General features: G+C 46.0%; 1 protein-coding gene across 1 annotated transcript in view; it reads right to left on the bottom strand.

The window, feature by feature from the left end:
• LOC121569953 (cytoplasmic protein NCK1-like) overlaps positions 1-14,157 on the bottom strand; it is a 118,192-nt gene that overhangs the window by 47,821 nt on the left and 56,214 nt on the right. The window contains exons 2-3 of the mRNA XM_045221431.1: positions 11,828-11,879; positions 1,177-1,417 (exon numbers count right to left, since the gene is read on the bottom strand). Coding sequence (XP_045077366.1) covers positions 1,177-1,402 — 226 coding nt within the window. The 5' untranslated portion in view covers positions 1,403-1,417; positions 11,828-11,879. The remainder of the gene's footprint in view (positions 1-1,176; positions 1,418-11,827; positions 11,880-14,157) is intronic.

Here is a 14,157-nt window from a genome sequence, read left to right as displayed (position 1 = left end):
TCATGATACCATATGTATTGTGATTCTCATGATACCATATGTATTGTGATTCTCATGATAACATATGTATTGTGATTCTCATGATATCATATGTATTGTGATTCTCATGATATCATATGTATTGTGATTCTCATGATATCATATGTATTGTGATTCTCATGATATCATATGTATTGTGATTCTCATGATACCATATGTATTGTGATTCTCATGATATCATATGAATTGTGATTTTCATGATACCATATGTATTGTGATTCTCATGATATCATATGTATTGTGATTCTCATGATACCATATGTATTGTGATTCTCATGATACCATATGTATTGTGATTTTCATGATATCATATGTATTGTGATTCTCATGATACCATATGTATTGTGATTTTCATGATATCATATGTATTGTGATTCTCATGATATCATATGTATTGTGATTCTCATGATACCATATGAAGGAAAAGTTGTTTTGGTGCAGGTACAGCGAAATAGCGCAAAAAAATATTGCAATATTGTCAAAACTATTTGATAAATAGTCAAATAATATCTCGATATGTAACTATCAATTTCTAACCCTAACCCTAACCCCCATCACTAGGGTAGACCAGCCACGGATGTTCAAAACTGTTACAAATGTTTACAAAGAGAAGTTTCACTTAATATGTTAGAGTTGTTAACCCTAGTGTGGGTCAGGGTTAGGACAGTTTCTGACCTAGTGTGGGTCAGGGTTAGGACAGTTTCTGACCTAGTGTGGGTCAGGGTTAGGACAGTTTCTGACCTAGTGTGGGTCAGGGTTAGGACAGTTTCTGACCTAGTGTGGGTCAGGGTTAGGACAGTTTCTGACCTAGTGTGGGTCAGGGTTAGGACAGTTTCTGACCTAGTGTGGGTCAGGGTTAGGACAGCTTCTGACCTAGTGTGGGTCAGGGTTAGGACAGTTTCTGACCTAGTGTGGGTCAGGGTTAGGACAGTTTCTGACCTAGTGTGGGTCAGGGTTAGGACAGTTTCTGACCTAGTGTGGGTCAGGGTTAGGACAGTTTCTGACCTAGTGTGGGTCAGGGTTAGGACAGTTTCTGACCTAGTGTGGGTCAGGGTTAGGACAGTTTCTGACCTAGTGTGGGTCAGGGTTAGGACAGCTTCTGACCTAGTGTGGGTCAGGGTTAGGACAGTTTCTGACCTAGTGTGTCTTTGAGGTTCTTGACGATGGATGCCTTCCTGGCGCTGTTCTTCCTCTCGACATAGTTGGAGGGTACGAAGCCGGTCTTGTTGATGGCGTTGCGGACCCTCCACCAGGACTTACTGTCGTCCAACAACCACAGCCGCTCGTTCTTCTTAATGTCCAACTCCTGGTCCTGCTGAGCCAGGTAGTCAAACTTGGCGATGACAATCACCTCTTCCGTCATCTTGGACCTCTGGACCTGGGGAGAGAGAGAGAGTACAGTTTAGTAGGGATTGTAAGGATTCACCAATATGCATCGGTCCCCGGTTCAAATGTTTAAGATGGTAGTCTACGGGATTCCAAACCATACAAATAAAGCATTGGTCAGAAAACCGATTCAAACATTACAAATTGCTGGTTCACTAATGTTTTTTCACTCCTATTGTTTTATTCCGAAAACAGCCAAACCTCCTATCTGTTGTAACTCAATGTAGGTGTCCTCCTCTTCAGTTCAGTAGCCTATCCAACTTTATGCATGTAACTGTCAGATAACAACTATGCGCACAGCGTGGGAGCGCTTCTGGCACCAATGACAGGTAGGCCTATCCCTGTTCTAATTAGATATCTGCACGGCACCCTCAGCATTCAGGTGCTTGTAAAATGGCTTTCGCAATGTCAAATCATTGACTTTATTAGTTGAGTGAGAACCAATGTAATTTGCTGGGTCATTGTTACCAAACTCGCTGTAGAAAAAAGGTGTTTTACGCAACTACTGATTGGGGTTTTCAATCATTCAGATTTTAATAAGATTGTTCAGGTTCACCATTAGAGATAGTTTTGGTAGTTGCTTTAAACAGTCAGTGTATTTGGTCTTTTTTTTACACTAACGGGGTAATTTCATAAAGGACACAGGGTTTCCGTTAGCCGGTAACAGCCGACTTTTGGCCAATAAAAAAAATTGAAAAGCCGATAAATAAAAATGTTTACGGCCAATTGTCAGAGAGAAGAAGGAAAACATTCCATTGCTTTTTAGCCTCTTCATTGGTGGAGGGTCTATAGGTTAATTTGCATGATTTCGTGGCATTAAATTGGGTGTGTACAGTATATTCGTTATGTATCTCATCACACGCGTTCAGATATACAGCCTGTGAGCTGAAAATCTGTCAGACAGCGCAAGAGCTGCTGCTACAGCATCAGTAAATGTATAGACAGGCTTCATCAGCGCGTCACACCCCTTCGCAATGAGCTGGAGGCAGTAGGCATTTTGAAAACATATACTTCATTGTTTTAATACGAGGCATGTCTTACCTTGCTTCAAAATAGCCTTTGCCAAAAAATCAGACCATATCCGTAGAGGCAATTAATTATTTTATAAAACACACTTTATTTAATTGTCCAGTAGCCAGAGGCACACTCCTAGTCATATTAGCAACCCATCCTAGTTGTTGCATATTTCTCTTTCTAAAATGTCTAACAGATGTTTTTACATCTCTGTCACATGAAACCACTCACATGCAGTGCGCTTTTGACAACCATATTTTCCCGCTAATTGCTTTATGGAACGAACATCTGCGCGTAGCCTTCTGCGACAAAGTAATACTGTACCAACACTTTAAGCTCAACGTTCTGATCTGTTACATCAGACTCATTGCTTTTTAACGTTTTATTTTTGTAATGTATCCGAGGCCTACTGGTTGGATGAATTTAGGATCTATCGTGTCACAACTGTCCCGGAGTCAGTTTGGAACAGGCGATTTCTTTCTCAACAAGCTGACCTACTATAGGGGATATTAGATAGGCTAGAGACTCAGCTGTTCGTTACTCGTCTTGTTGGCTGAGGAAAAGTTAATGTGGACATTCACCTTAATTCCCAGTGCGCATCAACATTCGGTAAGAAGGACCTCACATCGTTGCATCCTCAACTTGTATGTTCTGCCTCCACTAATACGATGCTTTGAGATTTGTGGTATGTAGTAAATGAGTCACTTCAGGAGAAAGGAAATATTTTTGGGATGCATCACTAGAGGGAACATTGGGAGTTGGTTATGTGGCCAATCACTAGAGGGAACATTGGGAGTTGGTTATGTGGCCAATCACTAGAGGGAACATTGGGAGTTGGTTATGTGGCCAATCACTAGAGGGAACATTGGGAGTTGGTTATGTGGCCAATCACTAGAGGGAACATTGGGAGTTGGTTATGTGGCCAATCACTAGAGGGAACATTGGGAGTTGGTTATGTGGCCAATCGCTAGAGGGAACATTGGGAGTTGGTTATGTGGCCAATCGCTAGAGGAAACATTGGGAGTTGGTTATGTGGCCAATCACTAGAGGGAACATTGGGAGTTGGTTATGTGGCCAATCACTAGAGGGAACATTGGGAGTTGGTTCTGTGGCCAATCACTAGAGGGAACATTGGGAGTTGGTTATGTGGCCAATCACTAGAGGGAACATTGGGAGTTGGTTATGTGGCCAATCACTAGAGGGAACATTGGGAGTTGGTTATGTGGCCAATCACTAGAGGGAACATTGGGAGTTGGTTATGTGGCCAATCACTAGAGGGAACATTGGGAGTTGGTTATGTGGCCAATCACTAGAGGGAACATTGGGAGTTGGTTATGTGGCCAATCACTAGAGGGAACATTGGGAGTTGGTTATGTGGCCAATCACTAGAGGGAACATTGGGAGTTGGTTATGTGGCCAATCGCTAGAGGGAACATTGGGAGTTGGTTATGTGGCCAATCGCTAGAGGAAACATTGGGAGTTGGTTATGTGGCCAATCGCTAGAGGGAACATTGGGAGTTGGTTATGTGGCCAATCGCTAGAGGAAACATTGGGAGTTGGTTATGTGGCCAATCGCTAGAGGGAACATTGGGAGTTGGTTATGTGGCCAATCGCTAGAGGAAACATTGGGAGTTGGTTATGTGGCCAATCGCTAGAGGAAACATTGGGAGTTGGTTATGTGGCCAATCGCTAGAGGGAACATTGGGAGTTGGTTATGTGGCCAATCGCTAGAGGAAACATTGGGAGTTGGTTATGTGGCCAATCGCTAGAGGGAACATTGGGAGTTGGTTATGTGGCCAATCGCTAGAGGAAACATTGGGAGTTGGTTATGTGGCCAATCACTAGAGGGAACATTGGGAGTTGGTTATGTGGCCAATCGCTAGAGGAAACATTGGGAGTTGGTTATGTGGCCAATCGCTAGAGGGAAACATTGGGAGTTGGTTATGTGGCCAATCGCTAGAGGGAAACATTGGGAGTTGGTTATGTGGCCAATCGCTAGAGGAAACATTGGGAGTTGGTTATGTGGCCAATCACTAGAGGGAACATTGGGAGTTGGTTATGTGGCCAATCACTAGAGGGAACATTGGGAGTTGGTTATGTGGCCAATCACTAGAGGGAACATTGGGAGTTGGTTATGTGGCCAATCACTAGAGGAACATTGGGAGTTGGTTATGTGGCCAATCACTAGAGGGAACATTGGGAGTTGGTTATGTGGCCAATCGCTAGAGGGAACATTGGGAGTTGGTTATGTGGCCAATCACTAGAGGGAACATTGGGAGTTGGTTATGTGGCCAATCGCTAGAGGGAACATTGGGAGTTGGTTATGTGGCCAATCACTAGAGGGAACATTGGGAGTTGGTTATGTGGCCAATCACTAGAGGGAACATTGGGAGTTGGTTATGTGGCCAATCACTAGAGGGAACATTGGGAGTTGGTTATGTGGCCAATCACTAGAGGGAACATTGGGAGTTGGTTATGTGGCCAATCGCTAGAGGAAACATTGTGAGTTGGTTATGTGGCCAATCACTAGAGGGAACATTGGGAGTTCACACAGTGTGGCCAATCACTAGAGGGAACATTGGGAGTTGGTTATGTGGCCAATCGCTAGAGGAACATTGGGAGTTGGTTATGTGGCCAATCACTAGAGGGAACATTGGGAGTTGGTTATGTGGCCAATCACTAGAGGGAACATTGGGAGTTGGTTATGTGGCCAATCACTAGAGGGAACATTGGGAGTTGGTTATGTGGCCAATCGCTAGAGGGAACATTGGGAGTTGGTTATGTGGCCAATCGCTAGAGGAAACATTGTGAGTTGCTTATGTGGCCAATCACTAGAGGGAACATTGGGAGTTCCAAGTGTGGCCAATCACTAGAGGGAACATTGGGAGTTGGTTATGTGGCCAATCACTAGAGGGAACATTGGGAGTTGGTTATGTGGCCAATCGCTAGAGGGAACATTGGGAGTTGGTTATGTGGCCAATCACTAGAGGGAACATTGGGAGTTCACACAGTGTGGCCAAAGGAATGATTAATAATATAAGCATCAGTGTTTCCCCTAGGGGTTTTTTTTTTTTTTTCAGCAGCAGTGGCAAATGTAGGGGGGTCTTCCTCGGGGGGTCCGTGACATCACTTCTGGTGATTTTTTATTTATTTATTTTTTCTACTCCAAATGCATTAGCATTTTATTATGTTCTAATAATAATAATAATAATAATAATAAGTAGTAATCTGACCTCTTGATCTCAATGACATCACCAGCCAAATCTATATTAATTCCGTTACTGCATTTTAGCGAACAAATATTAAATATCCATTAATAGGGTTGGCTTCACTTCCGGGATTACAAGGTAGCTAGCTAGCTGATGAGAATCTGAGGAAGATAGGTAACTTGTAAATTGTAACTGATCATAAAAAAAAGGGCTCCCCCAGAGGACGTTGTCTCCACAGACGCACGTTGAAGCGCGTGAGCAGTTTCGATGAAATAATTGAATGACGTGTAAATGTATTTTGCAGCGCTCGTGAACACAACGCGGGCATTGGGTTCAGCATGATAGTAACGGGGGCGGTGGGTTCAGCATGATAGTAACGGGGGCGGTGGGTTCAGCATGATAGTAACGGGGCGGTGGGTTCAGCATGATAGTAACGGGGGCATTGGGTTCAGCATGATAGTAACGGGGGCGGTGGGTTCAGCATGATAGTAACGCGGGCATTGGGTTCAGCATGATAGTAACGGGGGCGGTGGGTTCAGCATGATAGTAACGGGGGCGGTGGGTTCAGCATGATAGTAACGGGGGCATTGGGTTCAGCATGATAGTAACGCGGGCGGTGGGTTCAGCATGATAGTAACGGGGGCATTGGGTTCAGCATGATAGTAACGGGGCGGTGGGTTCAGCATGATAGTAACGAGGGCGGTGGGTTCAGCATGATAGTAACGGGGACGGTGGGTTCAGCATGATAGTAACGGGGCGGTGGGTTCAGCATGATAGTAACGGGGGCGGTGGGTTCAGCATGATAGTAACGCGGGCGGTGGGTTCAGCATGATAGTAACGGGGGCGGTGGGTTCAGCATGATAGTAACGCGGGCGGTGGGTTCAGCGTGATAGTAACGCGGGCGGTGGGTTCAGCGTGATAGTAACGGGGGCATTGGGTTCAGCATGATAGTAACGGGGGCGGTGGGTTCAGCATGATAGTAACGCGGGCGGTGGGTTCAGCATGATAGTAACGGGGGCATTGGGTTCAGCATGATAGTAACGCGGGCGGTGGGTGGGTTCAGCATGATAGTAACGGGGGCGGTGGGTTCAGCATGATAGTAACGGGGGCATTGGGTTCAGCATGATAGTAACGGGGGCGGTGGGTTCAGCATGATAGTAACGCGGGCGGTGGGTTCAGCATGATAGTAACGGGGGCGGTGGGTTCAGCATGATAGTAACGCGGGCGGTGGGTTCAGCATGATAGTAACGGGGGCATTGGGTTCAGCATGATAGTAACGCGGGTGGTGGGTTCAGCATGATAGTAACGGGGGCGGTGGGTTCAGCATGATAGTAACGGGGGCATTGGGTTCAGCATGATAGTAACGGGGCGGTGGGTTCAGCATGATAGTAACGGGGGCGGTGGGTTCAGCATGATAGTAACGCGGGCGGTGGGTGGGTTCAGCATGATAGTAACGGGGCGGTGGGTTCAGCATGATAGTAACGGGGCATTGGGTTCAGCATGATAGTAACGGGGGCGGTGGGTGGGTTCAGCATGATAGTAATGCTGGGCGGTGGGTTCAGCATGATAGTAACGCGGGCGGTGGGTTCAGCATGATAGTAACGGGGGCGGTGGGTTCAGCATGATAGTAACGCGGGCATTGGGTTCAGCATGATAGTAACGCGGGCGGTGGGTTCAGCATGATAGTAACGGGGGCGGTGGGTTCAGCATGATAGTAACGCGGGCGGTGGGTTCAGCATGATAGTAACGGGGCGGTGGGTTCAGCATGATAGTAACGCGGGCGGTGGGTTCAGCATGATAGTAACGCGGGCGGTGGGTTCAGCATGATAGTAACGGGCGGTGGGTTCAGCATGATAGTAACGGGGGCATTGGGTTCAGCATGATAGTAACGCGGGCGGTGGGTTCAGCATGATAGTAACGCGGGCGGTGGGTTCAGCATGATAGTAACGCGGTGCGGTGGGTTCAGCATGATAGTAACGGGGGCGGTGGGTTCAGCATGATAGTAACGGGGCATTGGGTTCAGCATGATAGTAACGGGGGCGGTGGGTTCAGCATGATAGTAACGGGGGCGGTGGGTGGGTTCAGCATGATAGTAACGGGGGCGGTGGGTTCAGCATGATAGTAACGGGGGCGGTGGGTGGGTTCAGCATGATAGTAACGCGGGCGGTGGGTTCAGCATGATAGCAACGGGGGCGGTGGGTTCAGCATGATAGTAACGGGGGCGGTGGGTTCAGCATGATAGTAACGGGGCGGTGGGTTCAGCATGATAGTAACGGGGGCGGTGGGTTCAGCATGATAGTAACGCGGGCATTGGGTTCAGCATGATAGTAACGGGGGCGGTGGGTTCAGCATGATAGTAACGGGGGCGGTGGGTTCAGCATGATAGTAACGCGGGCGGTGGGTGGGTTCAGCATGATAGTAACGGGGGCGGTGGGTGGGTTCAGCATGATAGTAACGGGGGCGGTGGGTTCAGCATGATAGTAACGGGGGCATTGGGTTCAGCATGATAGTAACGGGGGCGGTGGGTGGGTTCAGCATGATAGTAACGGGGGCGGTGGGTTCAGCATGATAGTAACGCGGGCGGTGGGTTCAGCATGATAGTAACGGGGGCGGTGGGTTCAGCATGATAGTAACGGGGGCGGTGGGTTCAGCATGATAGTAACGCGGGCGGTGGGTTCAGCATGATAGTAACGCGGGCGGTGGGTTCAGCATGATAGTAACGCGGGCGGTGGGTTCAGCATGATAGTAACGAGGGCGGTGGGTTCAGCATGATAGTAACGAGGGCGGTGGGTTCAGCATGATAGTAACGCCGGGCGGTGGGTTCAGCATGATAGTAACGCGGGCGGTGGGTTCAGCATGATAGTAACGCGGGCGGTGGGTTCAGCATGATAGTAACGCGGGCATTGGGTTCAGCATGATAGTAACGCGGGCATTGGGTTCAGCATGATAGTAACGGGGGCGGTGGGTTCAGCTTGATAGTAACGGGGCGGTGGGTTCAGCATGATAGTAACGGGGCGGTGGGTTCAGCATGATAGTAACGCTGGGCGGTGGGTTCAGCATGATAGTAACGGGGCGGTGGGTTCAGCATGATAGTAACGGGGCGGTGGGTTCAGCATGATAGTAACGGGGCGGTGGGTTCAGCATGATAGTAACAGGGGCGGTGGGTTCAGCATGATAAGTAACGGGGCGGTGGGTAGGTTCAGCATGATAGTAACGGGGCGGTGGGTTCAGCGTGATAGTAACGAGGGCGGTGGGTTCAGCGTGATAGTAACGGGGGCGGTGGGTTCAGCATGATAGTAACGAGGGCGGTGGGTTCAGCATGATAGTAACGGGGGCGGTGGGTGGGTTCAGCATGATAGTAACGCGGGCGGTGGGTTCAGCATGATAGTAACGCGGGCGGTGGGTTCAGCATGATAGTAACGCGGGCGGTAGGTTCAGCATGATAGTAACGCGGGCGGTGGGTTCAGCGTGATAGTAACGCGGGCGGTGGGTTCAGCGTGATAGTAACGCGGGCGGTGGGTTCAGCGTGATAGTAACGCGGGCGGTGGGTTCAGCGTGATAGTAACGGGGGCGGTGGGTTCAGCATGATAGTAACGGGGGCGGTGGGTTCAGCATGATAGTAACGGGGGCGGTGGGTAGGTTCAGCATGATAGTAACGGGGCGGTGGGTTCAGCGTGATAGTAACGAGGGCGGTGGGTTCAGCGTGATAGTAACGGGGCGGTGGGTTCAGCATGATAGTAACGAGGGCGGTGGGTTCAGCATGATAGTAACGGGGCGGTGGGTGGGTTCAGCATGATAGTAACGCTGGGCGGTGGGTTCAGCATGATAGTAACGCGGGCGGTGGGTTCAGCATGATAGTAACGCGGGCGGTAGGTTCAGCATGATAGTAACGCGGGCGGTGGGTTCAGCGTGATAGTAACGCGGGCGGTGGGTTCAGCGTGATAGTAACGCGGGCGGTGGGTTCAGCGTGATAGTAACGCGGGCGGTGGGTTCAGCGTGATAGTAACGCGGGCGGTGGGTTCAGCATGATAGTAACGGGGGCGGTGGGTTCAGCATGATAGTAACGCGGGCGGTGGGTTCAGCATGATAGTAACGGGGCGGTGGGTTCAGCGTGATAGTAACGGGGGCGGTGGGTTCAGCATGATAGTAACGCGGGCATTGGGTTCAGCGTGATAGTAACGGGGGCGGTGGGTTCAGCATGATAGTAACGCGGGCGGTGGGTTCAGCATTATAGGAACGCGGGCGGTGGGTTCAGCATGAGTCTACACCCGTTTTCTACCAAGCATGTGACAGAATTGGATTTGATTTGAAATGCATGTTTAGGTTCCACCTCAGTGTAGCAAGATAGCATGCTAACCTTATCTAGCTATCTTGCTAACCTTAATCTAGCTAGCTAATGTTGCTGTATTTATTTTTTTTTTTATCTACACCATTTTCAAAAGATTAGCCAGACGGGTCTATGGCTGGTTCTGCAGCTAGATGTGTCATAAGCATTGATTTAGGGAAAACTTTGCCACAGATGGAAACCAGCCTATCTTTGATTTCGCCATTTATTGTTATCGCCGTGGTCCTCTGTAGCTCAGCTGGTAGAGCATGGCGCTTGTAACGCCAGGGTAGTGGGTTCGATCCCCGGGACCACCCATACGTAAAAATGTATGCACACATGACTGTAAGTCGCTTTGGATAAAAGCGTCTGCTAAATGGCTTTTATTATTATTATTATTATTATTATTATTATTATTCTGGCATCTTCCATAAATCCGCCATAGAAACGGTTAGAAAGAATAAGCTGAAGCGCCAGTAATATGGATAACTATTGAAAGACGGCTGATATGAGTTTTTCTACATTATAATTGGACAAATAGACAGCTACGAAGAATTTAGAGGTAACTCTGGGTCTTCCTGTGGTTGTCCTCCTGAGAGCCAGTTTCATCATAGTGCTTGATTGTTTTTGCGACTGCACTTGAAGAAACTTTCAAAGTTCTTGACATTTTCCGGATTGACTGACCTTCATGTCTTAAAGTAATGATGGACTGTCATTTCTCTTTGCTTATTTGAGCTGTTCTTGCCATAATATGGACTTGGTCTTTTACCAAATAGGGCTATCTTCTGTATACCCACCTACCTTATCACAACACAACTGATTGGCTCAAACGCATTAAGAAGGAAAGAAATTCCACAAATTAACTTTTAAGAAGGCACACCTGTTAATTTAAATGCATTCCAGGTGACGACCTCATGAAGCTGGCTGAGAGAATTCCAAGAGTGTGCAAAGCTGTCATCAAGGCAAAGGGTGGCTATTTGAAGAATCTCAAATATATTTTGATTTGTTTAACACTTTTTTGGTTACTACATGATTCCATATGTGTTACTTCATAGTTTTGATGTCTTCACTATTATTCTACAATGTAGTACAAATAGAGAAAAACCCTTGAATGAGTAGGTGTTCTAAAATTTTAGACCGGTAGTGTATATCTTTAAATACCGACCAGCTAAAAAATACATGAAAATTGACAAATGATGCAATGGATTATGGAACATTACTGGAGGAAAACAGTGGAGGCGCAAAAACACAAGTTTACAAAAAAACACAAAAAGATGGTAAGATTGTTTTTCTCTCATGCATAATAAACTGGCCACTGAGTGTCTATGTTTCATAAAGACTAGCTCAAAAATAAGTGAAAATTGACAAATGATGGAATGGATTATGAAGGTGGCGGGCCAAACAAGTTTGCACCACGTTTATTTTGTCCTTGGCTCAGGCGGCCAAGTCAAGCCTGTTTGGCTCATCTCTGTCATGAAGAGGAATACCTTTGCAGCTGTTTCTGATTAATAAACAATGCTGGTGGGTGGTAACATTCAAATAAAACAAAACGTAGGCTGAAAATAATGTGTGTGTCATATCATAGGAAAAGACACCGCATTCACACGGATTTGTGGGCAGTTCGGATTTGTCTCTGCAAGCCCAAATATATCATACTTTGACTAAGACGATGCCTTACTGACTGAAATCGTTGTGCAACATCATGGGTAAGCTCTGGCCATCGTCTTTCAGCTCGATAAAGTGTATTTCTACTGGTGTGGGCGTTTAAAAAACACCTCTCAGCAGAATTATTGTCAGCAATGATTTAGCAGTGGCTGCTGCTAACTTAATATAGAGGAAACACTGAGCATCTTACCTGTACTGCATCAAAGCTGTCAACTTCAAAGTTGTGATGCTCCTCTGATGACCTGAATAAAGAAAACAGAAAAACATTTCTCAACAATTCTGTTATTTTCCTTGGAGATATATCCTGTGGTTAATATAATATTGATTGCCCATCTTAAACCAACACTACCATGAAATAATTCTGATATTGTTCAATTCATCATCATAAACCCAGGTGATGCAGTCTTCCCATCTATTGTGTGACTGACATTCACATGGGTAAATAGCAGATGAAGTTGACTTCAACACTGATCACTGCAAACAGACAGATTACAGTTTTATCATCCAGTCGCCTGCTCCTCATTACAGAAGAGAAGGGAAGGGTTTCCTCTCCGCTGGTGTCCAGACATGTCTATTGTCTGTTGTTACAACCCAGGGATATATCAGTCAGGAAGAGGATGGCGGAGCAACAGAGTTGGAAGGAGTAGTACTCTGTTAGGGACTGCAGTTGGAAATTAGTCCTAGCTTGTGGGCAAGTCCATGGTAACAGAGTGATGCTGAGCCTCAGATTTGTCTCTTTAAAATGTATGTCAAACAAAAAACTATGATCGCAAAGTTAAACAAAACCGCACAGAATGAGGGTTTGTGCTGATGGTGCCGTCATTCTGTTACCAAACTTTGCATCTGTACTGTTCTTCAAGTAATGTGTTTTTGGAAACATCTGTGGAAATTGTTCAAACTAGTCCTTGTGCACAGAGTTATGGTTTAACTTGTCAATTATTGGTTTTTGTTTGACATGCATTTTCAAAGTGAAAAATTGTATTCTCAACATCACTCTGTTGTCTGGTGCAACAGTATACTGAGAATTACATCGTTGCTGTCCAGAAACTAAACTAAATCAATAAAGAAGAGACAACTGTAAGTAACTAGCTAGTAGGCCTACATCAGATTATCACCCTGTGTCCCCAGAGAGTCCACACTGTCATGTTGATCGGAGCAAAGCCAGGCTTGGTCAATAAGACGGTGTCTGTTCAAATACAAGACTAATCACAGCATTGAGGCCAAAGAGCTCATATTTCATGAATAGGCTATGCTACATCCAAGTCTCCTCCTCGCCACTCAAGACAGAGGCATGTAGATGAGATCATGTTGATCAAGGAGAGGAGAGGAGAGGAGAGGAGAGGAGAGGAGAGGAGAGGAGAGGAGAGGAGAGGAGAGGAGAGGAGAGGAGAGGAGAGGAGAGGAGAGGAGAGGAGAGGAGAGGAGAGGAGAGGAGAGGAGAGGAGAGGAGAGGAGAGGAGAGGAGAGGAGAGGAGAGGAGAGGCTTGGTCAATAAGACTGTTAGGGATGTGCATCTCTCCTTTGATGAACAACTCAATCCGCTCCGATATGATTCAGCAACGACTATTTTTTGTTTGAAACGATTCTGTGCGATTCGATGCCCTAAAATGTTTTGCATGAACACATACATTTTAAATGAATGTGTGCTGCTAATGGGATAACTTCTCTACGCCGAGTTGCCCTCAGCTAAGAGAAGTGTGTGTGGTTTGGACCAGAAGTCCTCACAAAGATAGCAAAGCAAGGAAAAGTTCAGACAAGCACAGTCCCCACAAGGGAAAAAAACTATTTTAGGCTTAGGGGTTTAGGGTTACAATGTGTTAGAATTAAGGTTTAGAGAAAATAGGATTTTAAAAAATGGGAATACATTTCTTGGTCCCCACAAGGATAGTAAAACGCGTTATTGAGCCATAGATGGGTTGGCTGACAACGTCACCAAAATAATGCAGAAGGCCGTGAGCTCTTTTCTATATGTAAATGAATCAATATAAATCAAAACGTGGCTTTAGACCTAAACACTACTAACGCCACAATGCTTGTTGTGAAGGACAAACACCTTGGATAATAGAAAAAGGTGTGCTGTTTATTGACCTATCCAAAGCTTTGTTGATCATGGAAAAGTGTCAAATTCATTTATACTGTGTTATACTATATCGGCATTTTCAAATTTGAAATCTGATTTTCTGGTACTGCAGAAGACACTTTCTGATTTGAAGTTGGTGCAAAATGCCAACAAAACAAAAAATATGCTATTCTCTAGATAATTTAAATCTAAATGACTATAAAATTATTAGTCTAAATGGTATAGAAGTTAAACTAGTTCCTTATTACAAATATATTGGTATATGGCTAGATCACAAGTTGTCTTTCAAAACACATATCTGAGCTGGTAAGAAAGTTTAAGTTTGGTTTCTTTTCCAGAAACAAAGCCTGTTTGTCATCTGTTAATAAAAAGAAATTGGTTCAGGCCACTTTTATGTCTGTATTGGATAATGGGGATGTTATTTACATGCATTCTGCAGC

Source organism: Coregonus clupeaformis, chromosome 7, assembly GCF_020615455.1.
Source record: "Coregonus clupeaformis isolate EN_2021a chromosome 7, ASM2061545v1, whole genome shotgun sequence".
NCBI classification, from domain to species: domain Eukaryota; kingdom Metazoa; phylum Chordata; class Actinopteri; order Salmoniformes; family Salmonidae; genus Coregonus; species Coregonus clupeaformis.
The sequence above is the reverse complement of the archived record's forward strand: the minus strand, read 5'-3'. Positions and strand labels throughout refer to the sequence as shown.